General features: G+C 44.6%; 1 protein-coding gene across 1 annotated transcript; it reads right to left on the minus strand.

Moving 5' to 3' along the window:
- Positions 1–13,171: 13,171 nt before the first annotated feature.
- Positions 13,172–15,364, minus strand: LOC119175939 (piggyBac transposable element-derived protein 2). The gene is made up of 2 exons (XM_037426991.2): positions 15,298–15,364; positions 13,172–15,044 (listed from the first exon to the last, which is right to left on the minus strand). Exons 1-2 carry the CDS (start codon positions 15,326–15,328, stop codon positions 13,810–13,812), a joined length of 1,266 nt encoding a protein of 421 aa, XP_037282888.2. The 5' UTR covers positions 15,329–15,364; the 3' UTR covers positions 13,172–13,809.
- Between the last annotated feature and the right edge of the window lie 2,328 nt (positions 15,365–17,692).

Consider the following 17,692-nt stretch of genomic DNA (forward strand, 5'->3'; position numbering starts at 1 on the left):
GGCTAGGTGGACGCACAAAACCACGTGCAAGTGAACCACCACGTCGACAAGTCTTTTCAAGGAAGGTTTTGTGGCCGCTCCTGTGATGATCCTCTCTGGCGTTGTAAATGTGCGTGACCCGTTCAAAGAACGTCGCTGAAGCTCGAACACCAGCCCGTACAAGTCTGCCCCTCTTTCGTTGAAATGGGACTCGCCCGCTGGAATCTGTGCCAACCGGTTGTGCCCTCGCGATCTCCGACGACAGCGCAGCTCTGCCCGACTGGGCTGGTCCTACGCCACCTCCTGCCGCCGGTCCCCTACGACGACGTCAGCGCAGCTCTGGCCGACTGGATTAGCCCTTCCCCACCTCCTGTCGCGACAAGAACTCTCGCAAGTTGTGCCCCGTCCTCGGACTTCCGTGACCGTGTTTCCATCTTTTCTATCCCTCCTATCTCGCATATGTCGCCGCTCGCTGGCCTAGTGCATCTTTCCCTCTCGCTATACCTTTAATCATATCCTTTTAATCCCACCTCACCTCCATCCCTTGTGAGCTACTATTGAGGTATCGCACGCTGATGCTGACTGTTACGGGGCCCACTTTTCTCTTTTTTTCCCTCTTATAACCACAATCTCGTTGAAATGGTTCGTCAGAACCAGCCAACACAAAACTAGTGACGCGGGGGTTGGTTGTTTGTTTACCCGAATGACGAAGGCATAATTAGTATACCGTTGGGCGACACGTGACTCAAAATTAATTTTGAATACGTTCTGGGTGACAATTTTTGTTTACATTTCGTAGATGATGTGTGTATCTACACAAATCTATTTGACAAGTCATCTCGCTTTCAAAATTTCGTTTCAGTGCTCCTTTTAAGAGAAAGAAAGGAGGAAGGAGTATGGTCTGGTATGTAGATAAAGAGGGGCCTCATAACCAAACGAGACTCAAGCACCGCTCTTCCAACCCCCCGCACCTCCTTGCGTCTCACAAGAATGGTGTCTTTGAAAATGGAAACAAATAAAAAAGTGCATGTAGTCCCATATTTATTTCACTCTTTTTGTATTCGTTGCTTTGTAGCACTTGCATGACAAGTCACTGAGCAGTGTCTCCTTATGGGAGACGAATTAGTGCCTTTCTCGTGTGTTTCATGATTATGCCATTGTGACCTACATGAATTCCCCACCTGTCTGTTACAAAAAAGCAGTACATTACACACGAAGACTGCGAACTCCACTTGCCCCTATATACCCGTAGAAAAGAGGCTCAATCATTATTAATTTATTTATTTGTAGCCTCAAAGTCGTAAGGCACTACAGAGGCAAGTGGCACATTTGATAATAAATAAAAGATTAACAGTTACTTGGAAGCAAAAACAATATAAAGTGTAAGTTAATAAGGAAAATTACATAGCAGATATAACGGCATCACTTTGAGAGTAAAAAGAAATGAAATTTCTTGTAATACAGTGTTACCTATGTAAACAAACGGGGCACACTGAAAGAACATATTTATATTGTATGCAGAAAAACAAAACATTTACGGAAATTTTGCCAGTTCTCTTGCATCTCCAAGGTGTTCTCTCGGGCATTACTGTTAAAAGTAGTGAGTTTCATCTAAATAAGCAGAAAAAACACAGTAAAGTTTTTTTTTTTTTTTGAAATTGTAGTTTCAGTTTCCACGTCGCCGACGAAAAGTGGCCGTGTGCCGCCCCCGATCATTTTGCCCGGCGTGCGCCAACGACGACGCCACCGCCGACTCGGAACGACCTCCACGCCGCCGCCGGTCGAAACCGCCTCAGCGCACACCTCTAGCCCGGTCACAGGACACCTACCAGGCCCCTACTACAACGCCGCCCGCGTTTGGTTGACTAACAGTGTTGCCAACTCTAAGAAAATTTCCCTAAATCTAGGGAATTGCGGTTGTGTTTGGGGGACAAAGGAAAATTTTAAACATCTAAGAAAATTGTTTTGCTTTCACGTGAAGCAAGCCGATCGGCGGAGGCATAGAATTTCCTACAATAATACTTCTATGTAACTCTATGGACGGAGGAACATCCCGTCCACAACCTCTTTTTTTTTTTTTGTTCCTTTTCACCTTTTCTCTTTTACAGCCCCTCTACACTCATCCAAAAGCGCTAGGCCATGCCCAGTAGTGGTGTCGAGGGGTGCAAGGGGGGACGGGGCCGGTCACGGTCCCCAATGCTGTGTCAGAGCTCTCCTCTCACCCACTTCATTGCGGTTCATTCTGTGAAGTCCGTGTTCGACGTCGATTACCTGAATCCCTGTTCGAACTAAAGAAAAGGTGCTCTCACCTGAGCCCACCAAGTATATGTTTTCCTTTACACCAACCTCCCATTTTCCCGCCTTTCACTTGTGGCGTCATTTCTTTAGTTTGTTGTTGTTGTTTTATCGGTTTCCCTTTTTTGCGAACACTGTCACGTTGCTAGTGAGCTGACCCATGGAGCCATTGATTCCGCAACGGTCACCAAGGTTTCTGTGAAAATCGCAGCCAAAACAGTAGGCTGCATGTATGCGGTTATTTGCACAGCTGAAAAAAAAGGTTTAAAAGTGGAAGAATGCAAGGATATATTTGGAACGAATATATGGCAGTCAACATTTCTATTAAACATTTATTTTCGTTATCATTCCGCGGGTTGCAAGGGATGAACTGCCACACGGCATAATATGCTTTCATGGTTAAACTATGTTTCGTAACAATATCCTGCATCAGATATACATGACAAAGATTCAGAGTGACGTTTTTCAAGGCATTGTTTATAATTTAGATAAGTGTGCATCACGTCATGTTTTATATGAACACCATCAAGCATTTTCTGCGGGAGAGTTCCAAAATAACAGAATTTATGATTAATTTCTGAAAGCTTGCTCGCTGAAATAACCCACGTACTGCACTTTAAATCTTCGTTATTATTATTATTATTATTATTATTATTATTATTATTATTATTATTATTATTATTATTATTATTATTATTATTATTATTATTATTATTATTATTATTATTATTATTATTATTATTTTGTAACTTGCATGCTATTACAAGTGCACTGTATTGTAGTGTAAGATTTCCATGTTTTGCATTGAACAGATAGCAGTGTTCCTGAGTATTATTTTGATAATTTACTCCTTTTTCAACCTTCATGCAATGTCTTTTTCTTGGTGACTTGTATAAAATACCGCAATACTACATGTCTCCCCCCCCCCCCTATATGTAGTGACCGCTTACCTTTGTGATTTCATTGGATAAAATGTTGTTTAAATCTTTTCAGTTTGTACTGTGATATTTTTTCACCTTCAGCACGGTAATTTTAGGGAATATTTTCAAGCGAATGCACTAATATATTATAAAAGTGAACTTGGAAATCGTTTTCCACAACACAAACACATGTTGGTCTTTAAAAAACTGCTCTCCATGAAAATCTAGGGAAATCTAAGGAATTCCTTCGCTCCAGAGAGTAAAAAACTGCCTCTACAGGTTGGCAGCACTGTTGGCTGGTTTTGTAGTTTTGGTGCTCGGTGTGTACGTTGAGAGAAAATGGTCATCGTAGTTGTAATGCATCAAAGCTGTGGAAGTGGCACACTTGGAAATGGGTCTGCCTCGACTTAAATCGAATACATAAACCCTGACGGTGCACCAAAGCTCATCCAAAAAGATGGAGAACTGCGACACGTATGAACATGGTGAACATGGACCAAGCCCCAACCTCCTTAACCTACCTTGCGAGATCATTACGATGATATTGAGGCATATGAACTTTGCGACCATTGACAAAACTCGCATGGTGTGCCGCTACATGAACAATGCAGCGTCTGGACTTCTCGACTCGGAGTTTGCGCGGCTGCGGTGTTTCATTCAAGAGCGTCCCCTGGCCATCAAGGCACGGATGCCTCGACGGCAGTCAGCGCACGTGCCGCACTCACCCGCTCTCATGCGAGCTCGAAATTATCCAGAAAGTGAACATGCAGCTGACTGCTGCAGATCACTTTGGGAAAACACTTCGAGCTAAAGCTTTGCTGCTTCTTCCCAGGGGCGATCTTGGACGAAGTGCACCGCATCCTGAGGTACGTGGCTGTGACGCCTAAGATGAGACTTGCCTACAAAAATAACGGGTGAGCTCCGTAACCTGACGACTTTGGCCACGGAGTATTTCAAGGAGCACATTCACCTACAGTGGCTGGAATAGGAAAGTGATGAACGCGCTCGCTAGTGCGTAACGTCTTGGGAGGCAACCGCTAGATACATCGCACTGACACACGTTTACACGTCACCCAAGGCGGCGATGCGCTGCGCAGAGACGGCAATCAAACACGCGCGCGGGCAATGTGAAACATTTAAAATATATTTTTTTTTTGCTCGCGCATGGCATCAAATGGCGATCTAGAAAATATGTTAATTAGCTTCTGGAAAACAGGATGCCTACGCGTGTGCGTGACTGAACATAATTATCGTCAGGTCGACAGGATGCCGAAAGTGAGCGCGTGATGGCACTGAAACATTTTGTCGATGTGAAGTGGTAAAAGAGTGGAACGATGAACGCAGTTGTGAGCCATTTCTTGCAACACATTCCACGGGGAACCATGATTTACTCAAGCACTAATCTGTAAATAAAGCCCCTTCATTCAAAACGTCATACTCAGAGGCGAGATTCACGAGCGCGCGGTATCTAGATGAAAACCTTTTTTATTTTCTGCACACAGGTAATACAACGCTTTTCCGAGTAGTGACTCACTATCTGTTTACAACAATCCAGTCTTAATAATTTGTCATACGTCCTTTTTTATCCCCAAGAAAAAAAGTTTTATAGTTCACAAGCACCCCACAGAACATTGGGCTGCAAGCCTAGGTGATGCGCCTGAGCTTAAGCTAGTTCCTCTTTTCACGGGAAGATGCTCGCTCCTTGTGGAGTACCTTTGTGTAAAAACGCAAATGGGTGAGCAGAGAAACTTGTTCACTTAATTGGTGAGGCTCAGACCATGTTGTGCACAGCCCAGTGTGCCTTTTTTTTTTCAAGCAGGAAGCAAGCTTTTCCAAGCTGTCACTGTGAAGCTCGTTGTAGCTAAACCACTTTGAAAAAGTGATTTCAAGGGCGTCTACAAATGCGACGAGCTTCTTCGAAAGGCCTACCCATAGGCGTTCGCACGAGGGGGGCAAAGGGTCTGGCCACCTGGGAGGGGGGCGCTGAATCTGTTCTATACATTGACTAGGCAGCGGGGCACTTTTAAGCCCAAACTCCATAAGCGCGAAAATGCACGCGACAGCGACGAGTGACGCTATGAGCGACAAAACAGGGCGTTCGCGCGACGTGTCGCGTGCTCGTTTTCGCGCGATCGCTCGGTTCTCCAGATTTGGAAACCGTCGCTCATCGCCCGGAAGTGCTGGGCTCAAGCAGCCAATAGCGAAAAACCGGAAAAGACAAAGACTACATAGGTGCACGTGACCCTGCCCGAGTCACGTATGCGCAACAAGAAATAACGCAATGTTTATTACGCATGCGCATATAAAAAATGCTGCAAGGCAATAATAAACACTTTCCGTTCCATTACACAACAATATATCTTATTTTTAAATTGGAAACCGCTCGCTACGCGGTTTTCTTGGTGCGAGTTGACGGCCTCATGCCAGCAACAGTGGAATTCGCTCGCCGAAGCCGTCGCGTGAATGAGGTTTGCCTGCGCTAGCGACTGATCGCGCGACGCCGATCTACGTCGCGTCGCTCGTCGCTGTCGCGTGCATTTTCGCGCTTATGGAGTTTGGGCTTTAGTCATCTAAACGGGGGGCGTAAAATCTGCCTCATACACTGATTTAATAGGGAGGAAGCGGTCTGCAATGAACCTTCGCCCCCCCCCCCCCCCCCCGAACAGCAAGCACGTCCATGGGTCTACTCCTTTCAATGCGGACAATTTCGCCAATCACAGTGTGCTCGAAGTGCCCGAGCCGAAGTGCAGCTCGCACACAGCCGAGTTGTTTTGAAGCAGCTTGTCAGCGCACGGGATCGCTCTCCACCACTGCGCTAACAGAGCTTCGTTCTTTAAAACGCCGAACAACGCATGCTTAATTTTGGCTGACTTGTAGCTTGTAGTGAACCCCGGGACGAAGCAATGACTTTGTTTTCGCGCCATGAGAGTGCATACAGAAGCATTGTTGTCAGACTGCCACCGCAATTAAAAAAAAAACGAGGACGAACGCGCCCGACGAAACTGTCGGAAACATGCAAACAACGTAGATAGATAAATAAACAGATAATGTGGCCAAGTACCCTTTGCAACGGGCGGACTCAATGAAGTGTCCTAGCCAATGAAGTGTCCTAGCCAAACGATTGCGCGCGCCCCCACGCGGCTACTTTTCGGAGGCTTCAGTGTGCCGCTCTCCGCTCATCACTTTCCTATTCCAGCCACTGTAATTCAGCCTACGCTGCCCACGGTCTACTCCGCGGACTACTACCTCAACTACGCGTCTCAGCTTCATTGCTTGAAGAACGAGATGCCGCTGACGGGGGCGCCGCCAAGTACAAGTACAAGCACACAGGGCTTATTGGCCAGTGCGCCGCAGTTTTCTCAGCCGCCCCAGAAGAACGAGATGTCGCTGACGGGGGCGCCACAAAGTACAAGCACACAGGGCTTATTGGCCAGTGCGCCGCAGTTTTCTCAGCCGCCCCAGTCTTTCCTCAATTCTCCAGTCGATGCAATAGTGAACAAACAGCTACAAATTCTGAACGCACGCACGAAGCAGATCAACGAGGTGATGCGTCGAGGCCACAAGCTGGTTCTCCGGTGTGTGGCCAACCAGCAGCGGAAAATGGCGGAAATAAAGGCACGCCAGGACGACTACGAGCTGATGGTGCAGGCGATGTTACGCAAGTGTGACGCGGTGCTGAAGGGGCTGGAGTCCCGGCGCTCCAAGTCTTCAGCCGTGCCGGCCTACACCTGCATCAAGACCACTCCGCCTGGCAGAGGGACCTCCCAGGATGCCTCCATCGACTTCCAGAAGGCTGCCTCTTCCTCCTTTGGAGTGCAAGGTGGGGGAGAAGTGACGCCGGTGCCTGCATGCTTTGGAACCCCACCGGAAAGCATCCTTCCGATCCCGAGTATCTTGGAGTGTTTGCCATGCGAAGACGTAACAGAAGTGACGCCGGTGCCTGCATGCTTTGAAACCCCACCGGAAATCATCCTTCCGATCCCGAGTATCTTGGAGTATTTGCCATGCGAAGACGTAACAGCGATGACGTTGCCCGCTAACGACGCTGCACCCGTCGACAAGTCTGCACAACTGAGGGCGTGCAAACGCGAGCCGGATATGGACTAAGGATAAGTTACCATATGTTCACCATATGAAAACCAGATTATGCAGCTACAACCAACACGAAATATTGGTTAAGTCAAGTGAAAAGCAATACCCTCAGATACAGAAATAGGCAAGTATAACAATTTCATGTGGCCACGCGTGTTTTATGCACAAGAAATGTTTTCCTCCGTAGGTCACACTTTTCCTGAACAATTCTCAAAACTAAATCATAACACAAGTACGTGAAACAATACTTCGCCCCGGAGCTCATGACACAGTTACTTTAAAAACTAACCACGTTTTAATACCATCTTCTATATTCAAAATGCTTCACTTTGCAGCCTTTATAGATAGCACATTTGTATATTAATATCTCCCTTTTTTTATTTCCCAATCCTCACCCAACTTGTGTGGAATCGGAGAAGGCAAGCTGCCAAAGTTGACTTATGCAAAGCTTCATGAATAAAGGCTTTTCATTGTTTGATAATGCTCCTTTTAAGGCACCGTCTGGTCTACATACAATATTTTGGTTGCCGAACAGATAGAGCAGGTTGGTTCTGTTATTGTCCCAAATCTAAATATTCATGTAATGAGGAGCGGCACCAGGATTTTTTTTTTTTTTTCTGGTGGGGCATCGGTGACAATTCTGTTCTTTCAGGGGGCAGAGAGGCATATAGAACTGATGCACTGTGTTTTGACCATGCTTGTTGTCGGGCTGACAGGCAAGAATTTTAGGGGGCTCCAGCCCACCCGTGCCACCCCCTGGCACTGGCTCTGCATGTAATGGACAGTCATGTGTTCGACCCACAGATTTCATTACTAGGGACAATGAGATACGTGCCTTGAACACGAGTCGTGATAGTCAGCTAATGCAACATTGGCTTTCCTCGGCACACGTAGCAGACCATAGCTGAGCTTGTTGACTCACGAATGTAGCACAGAAGACTGAAGGTACTCCAAAGTAAAATTTCAACCAAGCTTACTCACCTTGATACACACTCGCACAAAGCATCACAACACAGCTATTCATAACTGTTGAAGGTCTCACCAGGCTATTAGGAACAACATGAGACATCTGAAGGAGGCTGACTGAGCAGAACTTCAATGACCATAAAAGTAATGGGAGTGAAGTTCAGCGAGCGAACCCAACAATTTCCTTTATAGCACCACACCACAGGTGGACGTGAACTTTAACTGATACGAAGTCTTTTTCTGCCTCACAGCTTTCCACAATACTATTCTGACAGGGCAACTTGAAGGCAGCACCGGTCCTTGCAGTACAGCATTCTAAAGATGACAATAACACTTACAGAAAGTGTTATTGAAGGTCTGCTTTTAGCTTGCTCCAGCAGCAAATGGCTATCATGGCTGCCAAACCTCTCGAATTGTTGCGCATTGTTTGAGTCGTCATCCATCAATTTAGCTTCAGTGTGGCCTGTCGCTAAATTCATTCGCACATGCAGGCCAGCCGGTATGGCTTCCCCTAAAAAGACAGGCAAGTTTACTCAGAGGGAACAAGATGCACATAAGCATGTTGTGCAGTACAGACAACAAAACACCTAACACAGTGGTACACCCATATCTCAGCATTTATCTCTAAAATAAAGGATGAGGTGGTATCAGTAAATATTAGAGGTCAGTTGCTATGATGTCTGACATCATAACTTTGTAATGGTGTAAGCCAAGCAAAGTATTTTGATGGCAGCAGTATGCTGTCGACTGATATCCCTCAATTTCTGTAAACATTTAGCCTGAGAGACAAAATGAGGAGCTGAAAATTAGTAATTACATAATTCTTTTAGTGAGCATCAATATGTGACTAATAATGGCCAGTGAAAAGGTTTGTCACCTTGTGCTCCCTAGTGAATGACCGTGCTGAGCAACCATCTGCTGTACTGTCACAATGAAAAGACTAATGTCACAGCACAAGCCCTATTGACACAAAATAGGTGGTCTCAGCAGTTGCATACATTCACCTGGCTTAACGTTTTTCCATTCCTTTTCAGCTTAAAGATGTTTTGTAGGTTTTTTTTTAAGGTTTGCTATTTTCTTCCTCACTCTTCTTCTGAGATGCTTTCTGTTCAACAACTACAGAGACTGCCTGTTGTTGGCAGTGTGCACTCACTGCCAAGACAACTATAGCTGCAGCAAAACATAGTGGTCTTCCATGGAACATACTGGTTCTCTCTTGGTGCCTCCGTTGTAGTAGTGCTGTCCCTGAAGATATGTAAATGACGTCATGAGCACAATGTTCTTCTCAGATGGCATATTTCAGGGCTCAAATGGGCCATTCAATTCTTTGAGCATGGTCAGAAAATGTGGCCGATCGGTAGTCAAGAATTCAGAGAACATGTGAGCCAAATTTTACAGGGCAGTACACAGCTTGGAATTTGCAATTCTCAAAGTCAGCTAGAAATTGCTTTTTTTTTTTCTTTTGACAAATGATGCCATCAACCCAAATGACTGCATCAAAAACCCAAAATGCACGGTCATTGCCTGATTTGAGCATCGTGCACTGCATAGTTACCGCAACCATTGCAAGATGGCACGACATGTCAAAGCATGTGCTTGCGATCACACTTTCCTTGTGCCATCCCAACCAGCTTAGCTTCCAGCACACTCATCAGGACAAAAGACGAGAGAAAGCGCTTGCAGCGTGCGACAACTCTCTCGCTCCTTTCATACTTGATGGATTTGAAAAATTTTCACAGCAATCAATTGACGAGGCAAAAAACTTAATGAAATAATTTGATAAATACTTGGAAAAGTGTTGCAAGGCACCTATGAAGTTGGTAGGGTGTAATTGTCATATAAAATAGTCGCATGTACTACGAGTGGTGCAGCCAGTAATTTTTTGTCAGAGGGGCACGTTCTTGGTGCAACTGAGAGGGCTGAGCAGACAAATGTTTCTGATTGTGATTTATCTAAGGAGTGTTATAGTAGACAGAAACTCGCAAAGGAGTATATGCCATCCCCTGGCTAGGCCACTAACTACCATGATAATGTGCTACAGTAATAAGTATCAACAATAAAGCTCAAGGAACATGAAGAACACTTTAACTTCAATTAAATTAAATCTACAGATTTTCTTGCAGAAGCACCACAGCGATACTAATGTGAAGAATCACAGCATAGGATGCACAGGACATAATATGAAACCAAAAAATATGTTTATATTTAATTTTATTAGTGAACAAAAGCTCACACACTTCAGGATAAGATCTTTATGTTTTGTAGTTTAAACATACTATGTAACAATGAAAATCATTTGGACTCAACAGAGAAAACCGGCTTAAGTTCAAGCAGGGCTCGAAGTGGGCCCTACTAAAACTACCCACTTCCTATTTTTGTCAAAAGTATCGACTCTCTTTGGTTGGAGACAAGTTCACAGATAATAAATGGGCTTTGCACTACTGATATGAGCAATGAAGCAGGTAAAGATGTGTGTAGATAATGTAGAAGCTGCAGAAACCTCACTTGATTCATGTGGCATCATGTGACTAAATAAATAAATATGAGACATTCCCCTACCCCTATCTTCTTCTTTCAGAGAAAAACTTGCATAAAATGAAGGTCTGCACTAACTAAACTTTTACGGTCCTGATGAAAACCCCGTGCAGACAAATCCTTCATTTCCTTGTTCACACTCTACGTAAAGCATTAATACTTCCTGTGCAAACTCTCTTGGAGTAACTACTGCAAGTACATTTTTAATGTACCCACTACACCATAAATTGTCATAATCTTGCAAAGTATTTGAGCACCCGCTGTGCCCTTATCCATCATTTTGTGGAGACGTGGCATAGGCACTACACATCTGTAAAGCATTGTGTAAACTTTATGTTGATGCTGGGGTTCATGACGATGAAGAATTGTGGCTGAGCCCTGGATATGAAGCATTAAACTATCCACTCAATATGCAATTCACACTGTTTAACGCCTGGTTGGTATTTCACTCTTCTACCACACTGTGTGACATCTGTTACCCGATTCCTTGACTGGAGTGACGCCGCTGTATGGTCTTTTTGCAAGAGAGTTTCCTGCACCAGCTTAACTCTGTGGCAGAATACTTATTTTTCGTGCAGAGGACCCAGATTCAAAACCTGTTTGACCCTGGAGTATTACATTTTGTTTCGTCGTCGTGCACGGTAGCAGTTATCGACGCTGGTCGTGGCAGCGCTAAACCACCCGCCAAAGCGGGCTGATGCGAATTCATAGCTTCCACTGCTGCAAGACTTTGATGCACTGAAATTGATATCACTAATTGACAGAAACTCTGTAGTTATAATTTACTTATGGTATTAGTCATAAGACAGGACAATTATTGGCATGAAAATTTTTTAGAAGCACCCAAGTACACTCGTAACATTTTCAATCTAATCACTGAACTTGAAGGCTTCTATCCAGGCGACATCGAAAGTGAGCGCTTCGGGTGGCCTATGAAATGGTGCCGGTGTGTTACGCGAGACTGGAACTTCACATGGCAAACTTTGACCAAAGAGGCATCGCTGGAGAATGTTTTCAGCAATAAAAAAAAAGCCAAGTTGTCTGAAGTTTTCAAGTTGACCGCTTACTCATATCGTGCAATGTTCCAATTGCTTATATGGTTCTTTCGTGCTGTGCGCAAACACATCCCCTTCTTACATTTTTTTTTCGTGCAGCGAAGCTATGTATGTGAACCGTGTAAATTGACCGTGTGCATCAATAGCATGGCTTATGGAAAGGCAGGAATCCGATAACAAGGGAGGGAAATAGAGTAATGTGGTGAAACTTATGTAAAGGCGGGTGGTTCAACCAGAGAGGGTGCAGCTGCTGTCCCTGAAATGACAGAAATGATATTTAGGAAGAACAGGAACGAGCCTAGGGTAATCAAACTTCCTGCTGTGCAAGTTCACGTTGAATCACATGCACAATTTTTTTTAGCGCAAAAGTGGCAAGCAACATCATCTTCAGGAAAAGAAGAACAGAGTGCACAGGGCAAGCTAAATTATGATGTTTTAGTTGGAGAGTTTCAGGCAACCCACGTCGACCACAGCCATCGACTGGATCTAAACGACTGACTTTAAATGAAGAAACAATAAAGAAATGACTTAGATTGAGCAAAACCAAAGAATAAACTTGAAGGGACCGAGTAAAATTTGTAATGGCATTGCGAATATTTAACTGTTGAGGTTGAACATCCCAAAATCACCATATGATTATGAGAGACGCCGCATTGAAGGGCTTCGAAAATTTCGACCGCTTGGGGGGTTCTTTAACGTGAACCAAAATATAAGCACGTGGGCCTCAAGCATTTTCACCTTCTTCGATATTACGGCCGAGATTCGAAGGCCGGGATTCGATCCCGCGACCTTTGGGTCCGCAGTCGAGCACCCCAGCCATAGACGACCACTACCGAGGAGAGTGCCACAGCTTCGCCTACCAACGGTATTTCTACAGGCGGGGAAGCTGCGACACTTTTCCCACTGTGCAGGGTAAAACTAGGATTGTGGCGCCTCTTCTTGCAGGCAAACGAAACCATTTTTCGTGCGCGTTAAAGGAAGGCTTTAAAAAATGAAATAAAAGATTTGTATCTTTCTAAATTAGTTCTACCACCACTGGAAGTGAATATTTTTTGCGTGTGTGTGTGTGTGCATATATATATATATATATAAGGGAAAGAAGTGTATATCTAAGGGCTCGTTTTTCCATGTTTTGACACAATATTAACCCTTTCGGCCCTGGAATTTTTTCGTCACACCTGCAATTTTTTCGGTGTGATATTCTGCTTCTTTAGGCCATAAAACAGTGGTGTTTATTTAAAAAATTTGCGCGGTTAGCTTAACTTTAAGTTTGGAACCATGTCCTTAAATGAGGACATCAGGGCCCAATGGGTGCAGTCGAGGCAAAAGTGAATGTTAGTGTAACGGTTTATTTTCCATTTTATACACCTACTTTGGTGCAGTAAAATAGTTTCTAGCAACGCGTGTAATGTTCAGTGACGGACATAAAATTCTTTGAAGCAGTTTCTCCCATTTATGAGGCAGAGGTGGACATTGCACTTTTCACACTTGATTCTTGGCTTGCCCTTGCAGCCTTCCAGCATGCAGCGCTGTTGTTGTTCTTTCGCAACAAGCCAGTGACCGGTTTGGTCATACCTGACATCTTCCACTGGCCTTCGATTGCCACACTGAAGCTTTTTCAATGCCTGAATCGGGGAAGAAGACGGTCTCCCACGCTTTCGCGACGCAACAGCCACACCAGCTTTTGCTAGGGCATCCATAACTTGCAGCGTGAAATCTAGAAGGTCCATCTGATCGTTCACGCGTAGTCCTTGTTGCTCAGCATCGCGTCGATATTCCAGCCAGGAGTTCGTCACAGCCAAGTTTATGAAGTGTGAAATAACGCGAAGTGTCCATTTTCTAGAACGAATGTTGGTGCAGTATAGTGACACAAGAAAGTCGGTCTTGTCAACTCCTCCCATGCTCTGATTGCATTCTTGCACTACAGCAGGCCGTTTCACTTCAATGAAAGCACCATCTGTCTTACTCTATCGGGAGACACAATCTTCTTCTTCAACAGCTAGGAAGTTGGATGCCATGTTCACCGCGCGGTTATCCAACCACCGCGTTATGGCAATCTTTCCATCACTGCTTACTAAAGTGTCATGGGAGCCTCTTCCAGCTTTTTTCAATTCTTTCTCCGATTTCAGTAAACACTTTTGCATCCTGTTGATGCGTATAGTGCCGGCAGCATATATCTTCTTCTTGTCGAGTTCTCGAATCACAGGCAAAGATGTAAAGAAATTGTCAAAAAACATTTTGTGTCCAAGTCCATCCGGAATCCTTGACGTGAAGTGAACCAAAGCACCCGTGACGCCAAATTCCTTCTTTTGGTCTGGATTCAGGCATGTCGTTGAACCTTGGTAAATAAGAAAATCGTATATGATGCCGGAAGCTCCGCACAACATATACACCTTGACGCCCCACGGCTTTGGTTTACCCTTGACGTATTGTTTTATGTCGAGTTTACCTTTGTATGGTATGATCTGCGCGTCAATGCATAATCGTTCCTCCAACGTAATATTGTGGCACCTTTCTTTGAAGTAAGTCAGCAGCGGTCTCACTTTCCAAAGGCGGTCACTGGAATTATTCTCTTTGGTCACGTCGACAATGTGGAGGCAGTTGCGCAGTTTTTCAAAGCGGTTCCTTGACATATCCGCCATCGCGAACATTTCTGTTTTCAGAACAGGCTTCCAGTATAAACGCAGACGGGGGTATTTGAAAACGCCCATCAGCAAATGCAGAGACATAAGTTTCCTTATTTCTTCTTCATTTGTTAGGACCGATCTGCCTTCTTTGAATATGGAATACATGTTCGTTTTGTCAGCCAGTTCAACAAAAACGCTCTTGGGCACGTAACGTGAGAAATATTCGTATGGCGTTGGCAGCTCACCTTGAAGAGGTTCATTTTCATCGCAAACTCCCCTGAAATCGGCTGACGGCTTCTGAAAAGCTTTCCGGCACCACGATGTTTCTTGACATGCCTGTTCCTCGTCTGACTCGTCCGACTCATCTGACGCTTCCCGCGTTTCAAGGACGCCGTCATTGCTCCCAGTCTCTTCAAAAACGAAGCCATCGTCTTCCTCATCTTCAGTGTCGCCGACATCCGATAGGTTGCCATTGTCCAACTGAGCGAACATTTCATCCGCGTCTTCGAGCGGCACGAATCGGGGCCTACGGGCTCTCGTTGCTGAGTAGAAGAATTGAGGTTTCATTCCGGCACCTGAAAAATAAGCAAAAGCAGCTGTACGGCCACGAGACGCCACACCATCACCTGCGAAACGTGGCAACCACCGAGCCCTCGTGTACTCAAATGAGGACATATGCTCTTATGCACGCGATCACTGAAATACGCAATTGCCGAGAATGTCTTGGGTGATTACATCTTCTATATAGAGTTAAAAACTTTGTGCTAAATTCTTACCGCGACAGCAACAGTGGTTTACGGGTAAAAAAATACAAAAATCCGCACTTACTTGGCCCAGCGCCCCGTTCGTCGTCTTCCATCTTTGTTGTTTCTCGCTGCTGCTCTGACGAGCGTGAGGGCGCGAGTACTGATGTCAATGCCACTGGAGATGTTTTGCGAGCGATACAATTTCGGTTTCAGTTTCGTTTTTTTTGTTAAAAGCGCCAGAAACACCTTTTTAGGACTTGTCCTCGTTTCAGGACACCAGGGCCCAAAGGGTTAATGAGATCCAACAGACAATAATGCCAGTGAATGTATTAGGGAAGTTATTAGAACCAATGTAAAGTAAATAAAAAGAAAGAAAAGTGGGTGAAAAAATAACTTGCCGTGAGCAGGAATCGAATAACCACCATGCCTATATATATATATAAAAACACAGGAACGTGGAGCTTTTCTTTGTTGTAATGTGGCCATGTACCACGGCGTAGGTGGTCTGCTTGTAAATAGTGTAATCGGTACTGGCTCAGCTTTCACTGTAAAACATCATTTTGTGAGTTGGCATGTTGATGAGGCTTGGGCAGTGTCAGAAGCTTGAGTAAATATTGTGTGTCTGAACAAATACTCTCATACTCCACTGCCTGAGGTAAGGAACTGCATTAGAACAGCATATGTAGCAAAGATTTCTGCATTCAAAACGACTGGGTCTGTCGCAGCTTTGATATATTTAAAAAGAATATGCGAAAGTAAGTTTTTAACATGCATATGTAACAGCCACATTGCACGGCAGGTGAAGTATGAGTGGTTGTTCAATCATTGCGGTTTCGTCCTAGATACACTATTGCCTCAATCCAGAACAACAGTCAGCCAAAAGAGGCATGCATGTGCGAAGAATGCCCCAACAGTGACCACGGTGATGCTAGCAACAGATTTCATGCTTGTATGAAACCACGATTGGAATTTCATGACCAAAAGAGCATTGAAGGACCCTGCCAACGGCAAGCTATTTACAAATACTTTACTGCTGGTCGTACGCAGACTCAGAGCTTCGATGCAGGAAATTCATTTTAAATGTGAAACAGCATTCGACAAGGACTTATTTCAGGCTTTAGTATAAATATGCCTGAAAAAAAAACTGCAAATGGAGGAATACTAATGCCTTTCCATTGACAACTACCACAAATAGTCTCAATTTCTAAGATGAATAGCCCATATTAAAAATAAAACCATGAAAGTTTTGTTTTGGTGCCTTCTTCTATCAACCACGAAATATTTCTTTTCCTTCGATTTCAAAACTGCCTTTGAGACTCGCTCAAAAATGTTGCCTTTCCCTGTACCTACTCCTAATGTGGAATGCCGGGCAAACATTGCGTGAAACGTCGCTGCGCAGCAGGAGACACAGAGAGCACATTTCCGGAGTTGCAGTTTAAAATAATTTTAAAAAAAATATCTGAGAGCAATGAGTTTTGCATAGTCAACACTTGCAGCGTGCTGCAAAAACACGAAGTAGCTGCGGTCATAGTAGTTAGTTCGTGCTTGTTCCGCATATACTTTTGCATTCTTTTCAAGCAGTGTTCCTTTTGTTTGAGCAGTGAGCTGCAACTGTCGACCTGAGACAGTTAGTTCGCACTTGTCCTGCGTGCGTTCTTTTCGCACATCCCTTGGGCTTGAGTAGCTTGCTGCAAGTACGAGCTGCCTGGAATTCTTCGCATGATATTCTAATTTCTTGCTACTGCATTCACATTTTTTGCTCAAGTGGCAAAACTATGACTCGTTTGTTTCGATGTGTGAATCCATATCACTTTTTTATTGCGATTGCAATTATATAGACAGTCTCGGCTGGTTTTTTGCCGCCGCCACCGCCGTCGTCATTCACTGTACATGTATGCGTATTTATATATATGAAAAATCGAGAGAGAAAAAAAAGCTACCTGCCCTCGGCCCCCAGCTTGTCACAATGGGCCAACACGCGCTTATCTTGCACGGGTAATTTGCTTCGCTAATGGAGGGGGGTTAGATGCTTGTGCGCAAGCGGTTATCCTTTGGTGGGGAGAATCGTGTGCCTTCGGCTTTCACTGGAACGATTGCGTTAGTTGCCGGGCCCACGAAGGTCACTTTGCTTGCTGCACAAGCCCCGTTTGCAAAATGAGTGCGCTTTTCATACACAGCGAAGTGAAGTATATAACAACTGGGACACTTGTTAGTTTGCACTCATCTGTACTTGTGATTACGTTTTGTGTCTTGTTTTTGTTTAAACAGCACGTTAAGAGTTGGGCGGTAAACATTGTTAGTTCGCTTTCGTCCTGTGTATGTTGTTTTCGTGCACCATTTGTGCGTGAATACCGTGCTGCATGTTTCAATCTTCTTGCCTTATTCAGCATTACATTCTAAGTCCTTGGTATGCATTCATTGCTTCACCCTAGCAGCAAAACTGTGACTTTTTTTCATCACATGACTGGGAATGCATC

The sequence above is a fragment of the Rhipicephalus microplus genome, chromosome X, assembly GCF_043290135.1.
Source record: "Rhipicephalus microplus isolate Deutch F79 chromosome X, USDA_Rmic, whole genome shotgun sequence".
Lineage (NCBI taxonomy): Eukaryota > Metazoa > Arthropoda > Arachnida > Ixodida > Ixodidae > Rhipicephalus > Rhipicephalus microplus.